Genomic DNA, 14,763 nt, shown 5'->3' with positions numbered 1-14,763 from the left:
CTCACAGCAACCTCCAACTCCTGGGCTCAAGTGAGTCTCCTGCCTCAGCCTCCCAAATAGCTGGGACCACAGACGCCCACCACAACGTCTGACTATTTTTTGGCTGCAGCCGTCATTATTGTTTGGTGAGCCTAGGCTGGATTCGAACCTGCCACCTTAGATGTATGTGGCTGGTGCCTTAGCCACTTGAGCCACAGGTGCCAAGCCAACCAGCCTGTTTCTAACCATACAGTTTTTGTCAAAGGGGAATATCTCTTTACAAAGTGGTAGCTACTTAGGAGGCTCAAACCCCATGGAAAAGGATAGCTCCAGAGACCTCCACCCAAACACAAGAGCTCAAGTGTCTATTGAAGGGAAGAGTACAAAGAGCAAGGCCTCATGTCTACTGTGTTATATCTTGTCAGAGCAGAATTATATGTAGTTGGGTTTGTTTGTTTGTTTTTTTCTTTTTTTTATTGCCATGTCTCCCCCCCCCCGCCCCCCGCCTTTTTTCCTGAGAAAAGATCCTGTGAGTTATTTCTGGAGAGAGTTACTGTTGGTTAGGCTTCACACATGAAGCTGAGTGTGAGATGAGAAATGGAGGCGGCTCCCTTTGAGTAAGAAAGAACTGGAAGGAGCTACTGAAAACGAACACTGGTTTCTGCCTTTTTCTATTTGATCGTGAAGTGACAAGTGGCCTTCAGGACTGATTCATGGATGGCCAGGCACAGTCCTGCTAGATGCCCAGAAAGCTGATTTTTGGTTTCCCGGACCAAAGCTCAGCTCCCAAATCTGTAAAATGGGAACAATACCTTTGGCCTGACAGGGCTATTATAGGGATTGAAAAGGATGCAAAATGCACCTCAAACCACTTAACCCAATGGTTGGCACAGATAGGCATTCTATAAGCATTAGCTATCATTGATTTTCAGATGGACAGCTGTTGTCGTAAATTACCTGAATCATTCTAAATATGAGAAATGGGAACATGTTATTAATCTGAGCAGACATTGATTTAGGATTTTTTAGGTGCAAGGCAAAGTATTAGCTGCTGTGGGGGCACCATGGTGGAAAGGGACAAGTTCTCTCTCTCTCTCTCAATTTGATCCATCCGTCTCACTGCCCCGCCAAGATTAAAGATGTATTTAGACTCCTGGTGCTTCAAGTGGGTAGTTGTGAGATTCCACATAATTCCTTTAATCTACTTGAGCCCCAGCCTGCTGTGAGAATGTGTTAGATACACTCTGAGGTGAAAGGGGAGAGAGGCAGAACCTGTCTCTAGGCTATGGTTGAGACACAATTCCCAGTCACTTTATTTGAGGGCTAAACTGGATGAGGCTATTTAGATTTTTGGCTGAATTTGGGGGGAGGAGTATTTCTTTTTATCATCACAAAACAGTCTTATGTGGAGCTTTCATTCTTCTGTAATGATGGAAAGAACAGCTGACCACTGCTAAATTTATGCGATGAAACTAAGTTATTTTACCTTTTTCATGACAAAATATAAAAAGAAAGTCTATGGAGTGACAAAACACATTTAAAGGTATTCAAAAGAAAATCTTGTTACTGCAAATATCTGGTAAGTGTTGATCCAGGAGGCCTGCTGAGGATGCTTTGGGGAAATGCTCTTGCTGTTTAATCCCATATGGCTTAGCTTGGACGTGCCTGACATAATGGAGGCTCTCAACAAGTGGCAGTCAACTTTATAATCAATTAACTGTGGTCTAGATTGGCTCATTTTTAAATGGCCTAAAACTTTCTGAAAACAAAACCGCCTCCTTTCAATTTCATAAGGACTTACGGAGCATAACAGCACAGCAAAGCATCAGGTTTCCAACTGTAACAGACCGGATCCTCCAAAGGGTTCTAGCGTCACTGATAGAAAACGCATTTGCCACATGGTACTTTGGAAAGCCTGCTTAGGGCTAGATTACTTAGCCAAAGGGCTTAGAATAGGCAACAGATAATACACGGACACATAACTCTTGCTAAAAGTGACCATAAATCCCTACCTAGTTAAGTTTGGACAGAGAGGTTGTTTAAGAGTCAGAATTTTTCTGTAAGAACTGGACAAGAAGTGTGCTAACATTAGATAATGCAAATTAAACTTATTTTGGGGAGTAAGGAAATGTTGATATCCATTTCCCAATACTCATTTAATAAGGGGCACTGCAATAAAAGTTTCAGATAAATATCAGACTATATCAATATTTTAGCGGGCAGGAAAATCATATGCTGAACTGATTATTCGTACAGGTTATATAACAACTCCTCTGGCAATTTTTAAGACCAGATTTAATACGTAATTTTCTACATTAAGGACAGAGATTATCTCAATGATTCTCTTTTAGCAATAATCCATTCTCTGCACTCCACTAATATTTTGCCTTATCTATTCCCAAATGGCAAAACAGTCTGGTTTGTGTACCTCCCCTTTTCATTCCATCTCTACTGACCAGTAGTTAGTGGGGGGTCAAGAGGCAATGACATTTTTGAAATGAGGGTGAAGTTAAAGCATTTGACTACTAGTTTGGTAACAGCTTTTCATATGTACAGCCATGAAGTTGAAAAATATTATTCTTCAAATAAACCAAATTATATGTCATAAAACTGCTTACTAGTTCATTGAATCATTCTATTGCTTTCCAAGCCATTTATTAATTAAAAAAAATGTTATTTCCTTTTGTCTGACATGGCTGCCAGAAACCGACATAGGGAACTGCCCTAAATTGTCCCAGCAACTTCCTCCATTCAATTGATAGCCATGTAAGTATCGGGTTTCTGACATTTTTTTCATAACCGGAGGATAACTGTGAGAAGGACTCCTTTGTCGTGGCCATGCAGCATGTGGATACTCAGCTCTTCCTACAAGAGTCGGGCCCTTAGACTGTCCATTTCAGCCCTCATCACTCCTGAGGAGCACTGGGGTGCCCTGCATAGCCCTATTGCCTTTGCTTCTGCCTTGGTCTGCCCAGCCCAAGCCTTTGACTCTTGTGCTACCCACACCTAACAGTATCATTAGATGACTTAATATTTCAATAAAAAGATAATTTCTATATACCTTCCAGCATTGATGCATTTCTGTTGGTTACATACACGCTGAACGTTAGCCTTGCCTGACATTCTGCTAATAGAAGACAGAAAAAGCCACATACTAGACCCTAAACACCAGAAAACATAGTGATTAATTCACACTTCTGAAAACCTTCTCCAGCACAGAAGTACTACAGATGTGAAAGAGAGAGGCTTTGCACAAAGTCATCAGGAGTTGCATCTCCTATTCCTAGTCTAGCTCTTAGGCCATGAAGTCTCTAACTGGCTTTAAGAGGAATCTTTGAGACTGAATTCATAGGCTGCCCTTCTTAGTACGGGGCATGAAGGTAGAGAATTCAGGAAGCTAACACATGGCAACAAATTCATGGGATTCTTTCTGTTTTATGAGTATTTGACACTGTATTTGTTGACAAGAGAAAACCAAGAGTGTGGAACTGGCTAGATAAGAACCCAAACATCCTTTAGGTTGCCAACACGAGCATCATTCTTTTTCCTGCCAGTGTCCTATTTACATTAAGTATCTAGCACTTTCAAAAACAATCCCATACATCATGCAGACTCCAAAGGCAATGCATGTGCTGCTGGCCCTAAAGTTGCTTGTGGGAAAAAGCAGTTGCCCTATATAGGCAGTGCTTTAGGCTGCAGTTGGAGAAATTAAATTTTCAAGGCCTTCAGCGCTTCCAGTTCTGTTTGGAAAAGGACACAGACCTGGCATTTGGAAAGCATTTGCTCTCCATTAAACTTACCGAACCTTGACAAACCAGAGGGGCCAAGAATCAGTCTGCGACTGGCCAAGGTTGGGCTTTCCAAAACCGATAACGGCAATGAAAACAATAAGACTGCCATTTATAATCTTCAGTGGGATTCTGTCAAATTTTAACCCCAAAGGACCTCACAATCTGAAAAGAATCGCAAGCTTTGTTTCACAGGAAAGAAAGAAAATGTTTCCAACCAGAATATCCTTTTTCGCTTCTTCTTGCTCAGAATTGCCCTCTTGGCCACAGAACAAAGTGTGAATGTGTCTCTATCTCACCTTGACTCTCTCTCTGTTAGGGGGAGTTTACTGAAGTGACATTAAAGGCTGGGGAAGGCAAAGGCGGAGGGGTATTTCAGAAATGTTCCATCTGCTAAATGTCTAGTTTCTTAAACTATTAACACAGGTAAGTTAACACCAGCCGGGTCCCTTTGGCTTTGACAGCATCTAACCTCCACTCATTAGCACAGACAACAAAATTTAGTGAAGCAGCCTTAAGATACAACTAAAGTCACGATACACAAAACATTTAATCTGCTCTAGTAATGAATGACATCAAGTGATTCACACGATTATTTGTGAACAGAAAATGGAATTCAGATAGTCTGGAAACCAAGAATAAAATTCTTTGCTTCCTGCCCCACATTTTCATGATTAACCAAATGTGGCCCACATTGGATGACAATAGAAATCACATCTCCTTTATTGGAATGCCAAAATTTCCAGTCCCCAACACTTATAGTATTAAGTACAAACACAGTCATAGCTCTCGAAGTACATCACCTCCCACTATAAAGTTTGTATGACAGTGTCAGCAACAATGAATCTCAACTATGGGAAGACAATGAAGGGAGGTGGAAGACAAGTGAGGCAGTGAAATCAAGTGAAATCAAGACATCCCCTAAACTCAGTTAAGCCACTTTAGCTCCTAACAATAATCAAGGCTACTCAAGAACTTTTCAAGCATCACGTTTGCACATTCCCTCTGTCTTGTGTACCTCAAAATGGCAGACAAAGCAGAAGAAAAAACAGACAAAAGCAGACAGATGAAGGAAAAAAAGTAGTGAACAGCCACCCCCTAACTAACAGAACTTCCTGGGCAGGAATTACCTTGGCAAATCCTACCTTAGAAACTCCGATTTTTCAAGTGAGGCTGCCAGCTGTGTGCTGGAGCTGCCCACAAATAACATCCTGAGAGTGGAAATCCCAGCTGTATACATTTTACTCTGCCTACCAGTGCTTCATTTTTTCCAAAACGTTTTCTTCCCTCCATGTGGTTGCCCAGACCAATTCATGTGCTTATTGGCATGTTATGAAACATGGAAACAATTAAAGACCACATTCTAGGGCATGAGAATGACTCCCTACAGAATCAATGAACCACGCAGAACTTGAGAGGATTTGGCAATGAAGATGGAAACTGTGGAGTAAAACCCACTAACAGTATCTCATATCACACAGTCCATTCTACAATGGCTTTAAATTGATCTGGGCGTTTCAGGCATCAATCATACTTTACTTTCATAATCTCCAGTTTTTAGCCTTATTTATTTTTATTTCTTTATCTACCAGAACAAAACTCATATGAAATATACAGCTTATGCTTTTCTCTTCAGGGCTGGTCGCTGAATGTATGCACCACTGTCTTCTTGGTTAAGTTTGGGATTCTCTCAAGGCCACACTTAAGGGCGAGTAACGGCATTTGAAAAATCAAAGAACTTGAGTTTCTGAACGACCAACTTATGATCAAAGTCCCTCTCCACATTTATAATGGCTTACTTCGCCATGCAAATGCTAAGGATGGTTAGTTCTCTAAAAGGAGGCCAAACTTCTAACACATCCTAAGGACCCAGCAGCTTTTCGTCTCTGTGAGCTATTCTATCTCTGGAAAGGTACAAAATGTATATATAAACCTCAGGCCTGAGTGACAGCTGGAGAGTGAAGTGAACCAGGCTGAAGCAACATAAAGGTTGAAAAGAGAAAAGAGTTCTTAGGGGAGAATTCCCTAGCATTGTAAAATAAATAAGAAAATGGGGGGAGAAATGCAAAAGTGAACTAAAAGGAAATATGGTGTCAAGAATGGATTATCTTCGGTGATAATTATCACCACATGTAACTCATGTCTAAGATCACCATGGATCTTATATTGTTTTACTTTAAGATATGGGTACAGTAAAAGTAGCAGCCAGAATATTCTGTTTTGGTCTATTCTTAGAATGATGAACAAGTTCCCTGTGCCAGAATCTCCATTCTTTCTACCCTGGGGGAGACTAAGTACAAAAGAATCCTATCAAAAAAAAAAAAAAAAAAAGAATCCTATCCCATCATCTGAGCTCCATTCTCCTCTTGACCAAAATGCATAGTTGTACTATCTAAGAACTGTGGACAGAATTAACTATAAGCAGTTGACTCTGAGATCAGTCAGGATTTGCTCTTAATCAGAGAAACAAACTCTTTTCCTATGGGAATAAAAATTGAATCATTTGGAAGCCAGCTTTTGGAGAAACTAATGTGAAAATAAAGCCTCCAACCTCTTTACCAAACAGTAATAATTGAGACTCACTGAGCCACCTTACAGCATCCTTGTCTCAATTAATACCCACAGTACCCCTTCCCCATAATCCAAAAAGAAGAAATGAAGCTTTAAGGGGTCAAGTAATTTGCTCACTGTCATACAGGCTAGAGTTGGGCTCTGACCCCAGACATTTGACCACTAAGTGTCCCTACTTGGAACTTCGTCAGAGAGCTACCCTTCTCTCCAAGGGGATGTCCCCATGCAGTCTTGTGTGACAACCTGCAATCTTTCCTTCCTTTTCTTCTCTCTTCTCCACTCCAATTCTAAATTAGCTGGTGTTCTAACATACTTTCAATTCTCTCTCTCTCTCTCATGCACACACATTTTTCATACACCATGGGGATGAGTATTATTTCAAGAACTCAAGGCTTAATCTAAATAATGAAATTTCAAGCTTTAGCCCTTGGAGGGGTGATTTGTTTAAACTACGTGCACTACCTCCCTTTATGAAGGAGACTGTAGACACTTTCCTAATTAGAGCCAGGCTAGTTCAAATGCCTGCTTTGACACTGGCTGCTGGGAATTGAGAATTTAGAGTCCCCCAGGTCAGCCCACAGAACCCACAACATTCTCAAAGTATGGAGCTATGGATTTCAGTAACAACTAACCACTATGTATAACATTATTTTTATAGTGAAATTCAATTCAAGTTCTTGTTTGAGAATCAAGAAATGCCTTCCCCTTTCTTCCTGCTACTTCAGGTGAAAAAGCAACTGGACAGGAAAAGGGTGAGGTGGGAATGAGGTGAAGAGGGACGCTGGGAGAGCAGATGAGAGAACCACAGGCTCCAAGGCTCTGTTAAATCTCTCCATAACATCGGTCACTGGCTCCCAAGTGGCTTTGGGCCTTGGGCTCAGGGTGCACTTGTACTGTCAGATCCGCGATGACAGAGACTTCCCAACTACCTCCTGGCTTATGCAGGTCATCACAAATCTGGGTACAGGCTGAACCTTCCACAGAATAAAAATCACAAGACAGCGTTTTAATTGGGCTCCTTAGGCCATTTAACAAAGGAGAAAGCTAACTTGCAAGAGCAAAGAGTAATTAATGAAGGGAGCAAACAGAGGTTCATTTAGTAACTTCCAAATAAGTTCCCCTGTCTGAGGTGGGGAGGGGAAGGTGGCCTGCAACAGCAAGATAAACGGTAGGTATTTAAGTCACAATGCCTTCTGCCAAGAACTGCTCATTACCATCAGATGCTGCAGTGGCAGTGGGGCCAGTTAGAACTAACTTTATTATTAGAAGCAATTAGGGAGAAAAGGGGCAGAATTTCATTTAGTTATTTCAAAACAAGTTTCTGTGCACAGTTTAATGAAGGCCTGCAGTGTCAAGATAAAATGTGTGTTTTACTGAAAACAGCTTTTGCAAATGACTGCTTGTTACCAGCAGGTATCTCCAGGCAGAACAGACCGGGTAGGGTGGATTTACATGCACGCTGTAATATAATAGTTCAGCTGTCTCAGCGTCACAGAAGTGTTAACAGGCAGTATGGCCTCATGGTGAAACACGTGTGTTCTGGAACCAGACTGTCTGTCTTCAATTCTAATCCCTGACCTTGGTAGCTGGATGACCTTGGGTGACCTATAATTTTCTGGGCCTTAGTTTACTCATAATGTACACTGGAGATCATAGTAGGTTTTGTCTTTATAAAGAAATTTCTTGCTATAGAGGGGTTGCCCTCAGTACAAATCAATAGTGGATCCATTTTTATCTTCAGGATGGAGTTTGCATGTAATGTAGGACAGGTATTTGTCTTAATTGTCAGCACCATTTGGATATCAATTCACATTTCAGACAATATTTCAACATCTCTATACAATTCAGCTGTTTTGAAGAGATGTGATCGCTTTTAGGTTTGCTAACTCAGCTGTGTACCACACCTTTTAGGTAACAGTTGTGGCTCTTTTTTTTTTTTTTTTTTTATTGAATGGTAACTATGTACATTAATGCACTTCTGGGGTACAACAGTTGTGGCTCTTAATGTTTGTCTATGCCTGAGCTTAGAAGGGAAAATCCTTACAAATTCCCCAGGCAGCAGATAACTCTTCTCTCCCATACAACTCACCTGGGCTAAGAGAAACTGCCATGTGTTGGGCTTTGAAGAACAATTCAAAGAATTTCAACTGTCACACTGTACATAGGGAATTGGTTTTTGGCTTCTTTCTGAATATTCTTTTGAGACGACCATGACCGCAATGATACAGACCTCTCACCTGCGGTTTCAGAGTCTTGACTGTCCCCCTCTCCTCAGTGACAGCAGGTGCTATTTTTAGTGGATTTTCAGAGATCCATTCATTAAATTCTCAGGGTGAAGGACTGATTTTCATCAGATGGCTACAATATGTGGACATGCGCTCGGGAATCTGGTCGCAGGGCTAACTCATTATGCTTTAGTTTTCCAAATCAACAGCATTTAACTAATGTGCCATGCCACAATATTGGACCCATATGACGAATAAAACTCCTTTCTTGGACGTTAACAAGAAATAAATCCATATTAAAACTTATTCATTTTAGAGAAGTTTGAACTAGCAAAATGTTCTTTATACATTTATGTGTTTTCTCAGCTGTGTATTAAGCCACATCATTTTTCTGGCTGCCCTGACTTCATTTATACTAACGTGCATAATTTACATAAGAGCCCCTTTCACAGAATTTTAGATCTTATATTGCAGATCATAAGAAATAAAAAGTTGAAAATACTGGGAAGAACATCTTGGTGGGATTCTCCTCAAAACCTGTGGACTGAATCTCATTCAATGTGAAATTTAGAGAGAGGTTCAAGCTAACATATATTTTCTTTAACCAACTTGTCTATTCTCTTGAATACTTTTTTTTTCCTTTAGGTAATCATAACATGGGAGAATATCTTTTTTGAAAAGATCCAGAAAAGGATGGTTTAATTAGGATTGTTGTTACCCATTCACAATTAGTATCTGTTAGAAAGTCAAACCTTAGGGAAGGGTTAGATTCGAAAAGAATAAAATATGCAAAACAGACTCAGAAGGAAGATTTTTAAAAGGAAAGAATTAGATATTTATTCTTACCCTGGATCTTTCTTCTAGTTTTGTCATCATGACAACTGTGGCACTCCGTTGCTCCCATATCATTCTCCAAAAGTCCCCAAATGTTTCGGGGAGAGATCCCTGTGTTGCAATATAGGCATTTTGTTTCCTATAACCATCTATGTAGTTGGCATTCACATAGTCACTTCCTGGGATGCCTGTGGAACAAGGAATGTTACTCAAACACATGAATATATCACAAGGGGAAACAACCTGGGACTTTACCTAATAGCAGTTCGACATTATTGTTCCACCCTATTCGAGAGGAGTCACAATATATTGGAGGTTGGGTTTTAAGAAAGACTAAGAAAAGGTCCATTTGGGACTATCATGTAAAAAACTGTGTACAAAAGACTAGCCAAGGTCGCCTAAACCTGTAATCCTAGCACTCTGGGAGGCCAAGGCGGGAGGATCCCTTGAGCTCGGAAGTTTGAGATCAGCCTAAGCAAGAGTGACCCTGTCTCTACTAAAAATAAAAAAAATATATAGCCAGGTGTTACAGTAGGCACCTGCAGTCCCAGCTACTCATGAGGCTGAGATAGGAGGACTGCTTGAGTCCAGGAGTTTGAGGCTGCACTGAGCTAGGCTGATGCCACAGCACTCTAGGTTGGGAAAAAGAATCAGACTCTGTCTTGAAAAAAAGAAAGTATACAAAAAAGGTCTTCATATTAGGGATATGTGTCCGGTCTGTAGAATACAAACAAAGAAAGAGAAATATAATAGATGGTCCATAGAAGGCCTTTTCTTTCACAGGCTATTTTCACTATTGCACCAGCAAAAAAAAAAAAAAAGTTTGCAAGGGACGATAAACAATCCTTTAACATTTTTTCATTCATGTTCTTCCCTATTCTTAGACAAAAATGAAATAAAAAATTGAAGAACCTTAGAGTGCAATATAGAGTGGACCATGTTGCAATAGTGAAAAATCCTTTTCAGATCCAGCTAATGGGAAACTCATAGATAAACTCATGTAGTCCTCACAAGTCTCTGAAGTGAATCCTCCCAGAATTACCCTTTCACAAAGGAGAAAACTGAGGTGAGAAGAGGTTTAGCCAAGGGTAATCACGGGCCTCACATCTGCTAGATCTATGCCTTAACCTTGGTAGGACAGTGCTTCTCATTAAAAGCTCAGGGGTTATTGTACGTAGTGAATGAATCTCTCCTTAGATTAGAACAGGTACCTCCTAATTGGCTGTCCCACTTAAACCTTTGTCCTCTCCAATCTGAGAGCAATTTTTAAAAATATATTTTAGACATTGTGACTTCTCTCCTTCAAATAACAACTTCTCTTGTACTTCAAATAAAATCTGAACTCTCAACATTGCATATAAAGCTTGGAGTTCTCAGGTTCATGTCATTCCACTCATCTCCTTGCCATCTAAACTGTAGATATTAGCCTGTTGCACTTGGAAGAAAACACGTCTCTCTCACATTAGCATAATCCACATCTGAGTACATATTCTGTCTTGTCTCTCTCCTATCATCGAGCACTTGGCCTTCTCAGAAGGCCTGCCCCTGATTACCCTGGATCTTCAAAACTCCCTTGGCAACTCTTTATATTATTTACTACAAGGAATCATATATTTGTTTGTTCATTTGCTTATTGCCTGTTTTGATCACAGGACAATGTCTCTCTTTTATTCACCTTTGCTAGCCCTCATGACAAAAAAAAAATTATTTTCCCCAGTTCCAACATTAAGTAGCAGAGATATTATTTAATGCAGATATTCTGATTAAAAGTCTAATTTTCCATCAGCTAGATGGCATTAGGAGGTAGATAAGCAAATAGAAGCTTCTTCCAAGGAAAGTGGCTAGAGCAATTTAGGAAATCCAAGCTATCCCATATGAGAAAGGAATACATATTATAGTCTAGTGAAGGAAAGGGCAGAAGCTGGGGATAAAAGCCGTCTTGTGTGTCTGAAGAGAGGTTTAGATTTACTCTGTTCAGTCCTGAGTTTTCAATTCTGAAGGATGTAACTATAGAGAGATAAACTTCATCTCCAACATAAGAAAGCATTTTTGAATACTCTGAATCAAAAAGGAAATAGGTTTTCACGGGAGGGAATGCATTGCCTATCCCTGGGAGGGAACAGGCACTTGATAGGGATAGCAGCGTGATATGGAAGGTGGCACTAGAACATGAGCATGGCCCCTTTTAGTCCTGGGAAAATCTGAGTCTTGGACTTACAGGAAAAAAAAACAACAACTTTTTTCTCATAGTGGAACATACGATCCTCAGCTAAAAATGTTATATTTCACTGATTGCCACTTGCAATTACTTTGACTGCTTTTCTGATTCCAGTTGTAAAACTGATCCTCTCAAGAAAGGTAATGAAAGTCAGATGGAAACTACTGTGCTGGAGATGAACATGTGGATGTGGAATGCCACCAGCATTAACTGAAAAGCCATTTGAGCAAAACCCGAAATGCGCGGGTGGTTGTAACATTATTCATCTATTACAGCTACTCAGGAAGCAGCTGGGGCTCTGGCAGCCCTTTGTGGATAAAGATCCTATTCCTCCCCAACACCAAATTACTGTAGATTCAAAGGACAATTTAAATAAAGTCCTCAGATTACAACCACTGGGAAGTACGCACATCTTACATGTTCATGGGATTCGGTGCTAAATGAATTGATTTTATAACATAGCAAAAACCCACTTTTAAAATGTTTAATTCAGCAGTTAGCAACATTAAAGAATTGATAAGAAGGATCCTGGCTGATGGCCTCCCTCAGCTGCCAATATACAGAAAACTTTTTTCCCAACAAAAACCAGAATAGAGAAATCTGGGTTAAATGACTCAGAAAATGCATCAACTGGGCACTGTACCATTTTCCCCCTTGTGGAGATAACAAATGGGTCTGAACACTGCATCTGAGGACAGAGAAGAGGCAAGTGAGACTCATGCTGAAAGGGAGAGAATCACACCCATTGAACCCTCTTTGTGTATATTTAATCGTTACATAATCAATTGGAATTTTTTGACGTACTGCTAAAGTCTGAATAATAAATTCATTCTCTCTCTCTCTTTCCTGAGGGGAGGATGGGTTCTTACTAAATAATGATTGCACTCCTCAGGACAAGAATACAGAAATTAAGCTTGAAGACTAGCAGGCACCTGAGATCAACTCTGTATCAGCAAATGCTTTAAGAGTTTGGGAATTGATATTTTGAAAAGGAGAAAATCAAAAGCAAAAATTAAGTCAGTATTTTATAACTGGAAATAATGCTGAGGCTCCTCTTCTACTTTGACATGGGTTTGTAAGGAGGTAGTACTTGGAATAAAAGCCTCCATTTGGCAAACTCTTTTGTCTACTAGGGCAAAACGACATTTCAGGTAAGTTCTCTCTCACTTATTTTTTGTAATGTGGAGATGGGAGAGCCAGCCATGTTCCCCCCAGACTCTTAAGATCTAATGAGTCTTGTATTCATACAACTCAATATAACAAGTTGTGCAGAGGGTGAATGAGAAAAGAATGTTAGAAAGAGTGGTGGCTTGTCTTAAAACTATTCACCCCAGATTGGAAGCTAAACAGCCATCTGCTTCAAGTATATGAGACCCCTATTTTCAATGTGACATATTTAGAAAGATTTCTCAACCAATCCTATGAAAATACAGAACATGTTGGCTTTGCAAATGCTTTGGTGCCATGAAATACTTCCCTAGGAGTTCTTGTTTAGGTTGTTTCTGCTGGGAAGTTGGATCTACAAAAAATTCTTTCACATTTTTGGGGTGACCTACTCTAAGTGATACGTACTTGTTCATTTAATTTTCTTTTATTTTTATTTTTTATTTTTTTGAGACAGAGCCTCAAGCTGTCCCCCTGGGTAGAGTGCCGTGGCATCACAGCTCACAGCAACCTCCAACTCCTGGGCTCAAGTGAGTCTCCTGCCTCCACCTCCCAAGTAGCTGGGACCACAGGCACCCATCACAATGCCTGGCTATTGTTTTTGGTTGCAGCCATCATTGTTGTTTGGCAGGCCCTGGTCAGATTTGAACCCGCCACCTTAGATGTATGTGGCTGGCGCCTTAGCCACTTGAGTCACAGGTGCTGAGCTAGTTTATTTAATTTTCAACTCCCTGCCTTACCCAGAAAATGATTTATATCTGCTAATGCAACATCAATCAGAAGGGCACTGCAAATCCAAGAGAAGTGTGTGGGAATTGAATGAATTCAGGGGTTGGGGGGTCTGATGGATGGAAATCTGACTGAAAATGCAGGACTGAAAGGATCCAGAATTACTGAAAATTAGTTGATTGCTTTTATTTCTTAGCGTCAAAAAGACCTGCTCTCCATACTATAATTACAGTGTTTGGTATGTTTTCTTGGTGTGTGTTTGTTTATTTATAGTAGGGGGAGGAGTTATTAAAACAAGAGAGCACGACAAAGGGGCTTGCCTCTGGTGGTCATCCGCAAGATCTTAGGACAGACTGGTCTTGCTGTAGCAGCTGCTTCTTGGCGTCAATGACCTGAATGTCATAGTTCAAGAAGAACAGTTTAGATCTAAGACCTATTCAAGTAGCTGGGACCACAGGCGCCTGCCACAACGCCTGGCTATTTTTTTTGGTTGCAGTCATCATTGTTGTTTGGCGGGTCCAGGTCACATTTGAACCTGTCACCTTAGATGTATGTGGCTGGTGCCTTAGCCACTTGAGCCACAGGTGCCGAACCAGTTTATTTAATTTTCAACTTTCAAGCAGTTTAGATCTAAGACCTACTCGTTTCTGAGCATGCGTAAAAGCCCTTCTCTGTACTGCATTTATGAAAGTGAGGTTTTTGTGATTTCTCATGTACTGTTTCACGTACATTCTCCACTGCATGACTGTCATGTAAACAGGTTCAACAACAGAAATAATTGTTTGTCATCTTAATCTCATACATGGAATCCTTGATCCTTGATCCTATAACCCTATATTATACCAAGTACGCCCCATCCTGTGTATTTCCTCTGTAAATGAACTGTTCTTTCTTGTGGCCCTTAAAACATCACTTCGATGTTTGTACTGTGACTGTGTGTTTTGGGCTAGCTACACGTGGAAAACTCAAGCCTTTAAAATTAAAAGAGATTGTGGCGAGGTGAATGATTGGCACAGCTGAGCTTCTGTGGCCTTCATGCACAACAAGCCACGGCAAAACTGCTGTTTGAACAGAGTTAGGCAAGTTTTAGGCTCTCATTTTATTTGCCTGTAATTGCTAGTTAGTTTTCATTGGAAAAATAAGCCTGCTTATTCACTGTCTTTGGACTCAACTGTTCCCTTAATTATCTGCAAAACACTGGGAACTTTATCATGAGTTAAAGATACAGAGACAATGAGCTTTTTCTTCATCTACG

General features: G+C 40.4%; 1 protein-coding gene across 15 annotated transcripts in view; it reads right to left on the bottom strand.

Annotated features, from left to right (window-relative positions):
* Nucleotides 1–14,763, bottom strand: part of PTPRD (protein tyrosine phosphatase, receptor type D) — a 2,156,277-nt gene that overhangs the window by 54,933 nt on the left and 2,086,581 nt on the right. For all 15 annotated transcript variants that reach the window (XM_023508432.1, XM_023508444.1, XM_012813956.2 and 12 more), the window contains one exon: nucleotides 9,410–9,585. In XM_023508432.1, coding sequence (XP_023364200.1) covers nucleotides 9,410–9,585 — 176 coding nt within the window. The remainder of the gene's footprint in view (nucleotides 1–9,409; nucleotides 9,586–14,763) is intronic.

Source organism: Otolemur garnettii, unplaced genomic scaffold, assembly GCF_000181295.1.
Source record: "Otolemur garnettii isolate 467f Iridium unplaced genomic scaffold, OtoGar3 scaffold00006, whole genome shotgun sequence".
Taxonomy (NCBI): Eukaryota; Metazoa; Chordata; class Mammalia; order Primates; family Galagidae; genus Otolemur; species Otolemur garnettii.
The sequence above is the reverse complement of the archived record's forward strand: the minus strand, read 5'-3'. Positions and strand labels throughout refer to the sequence as shown.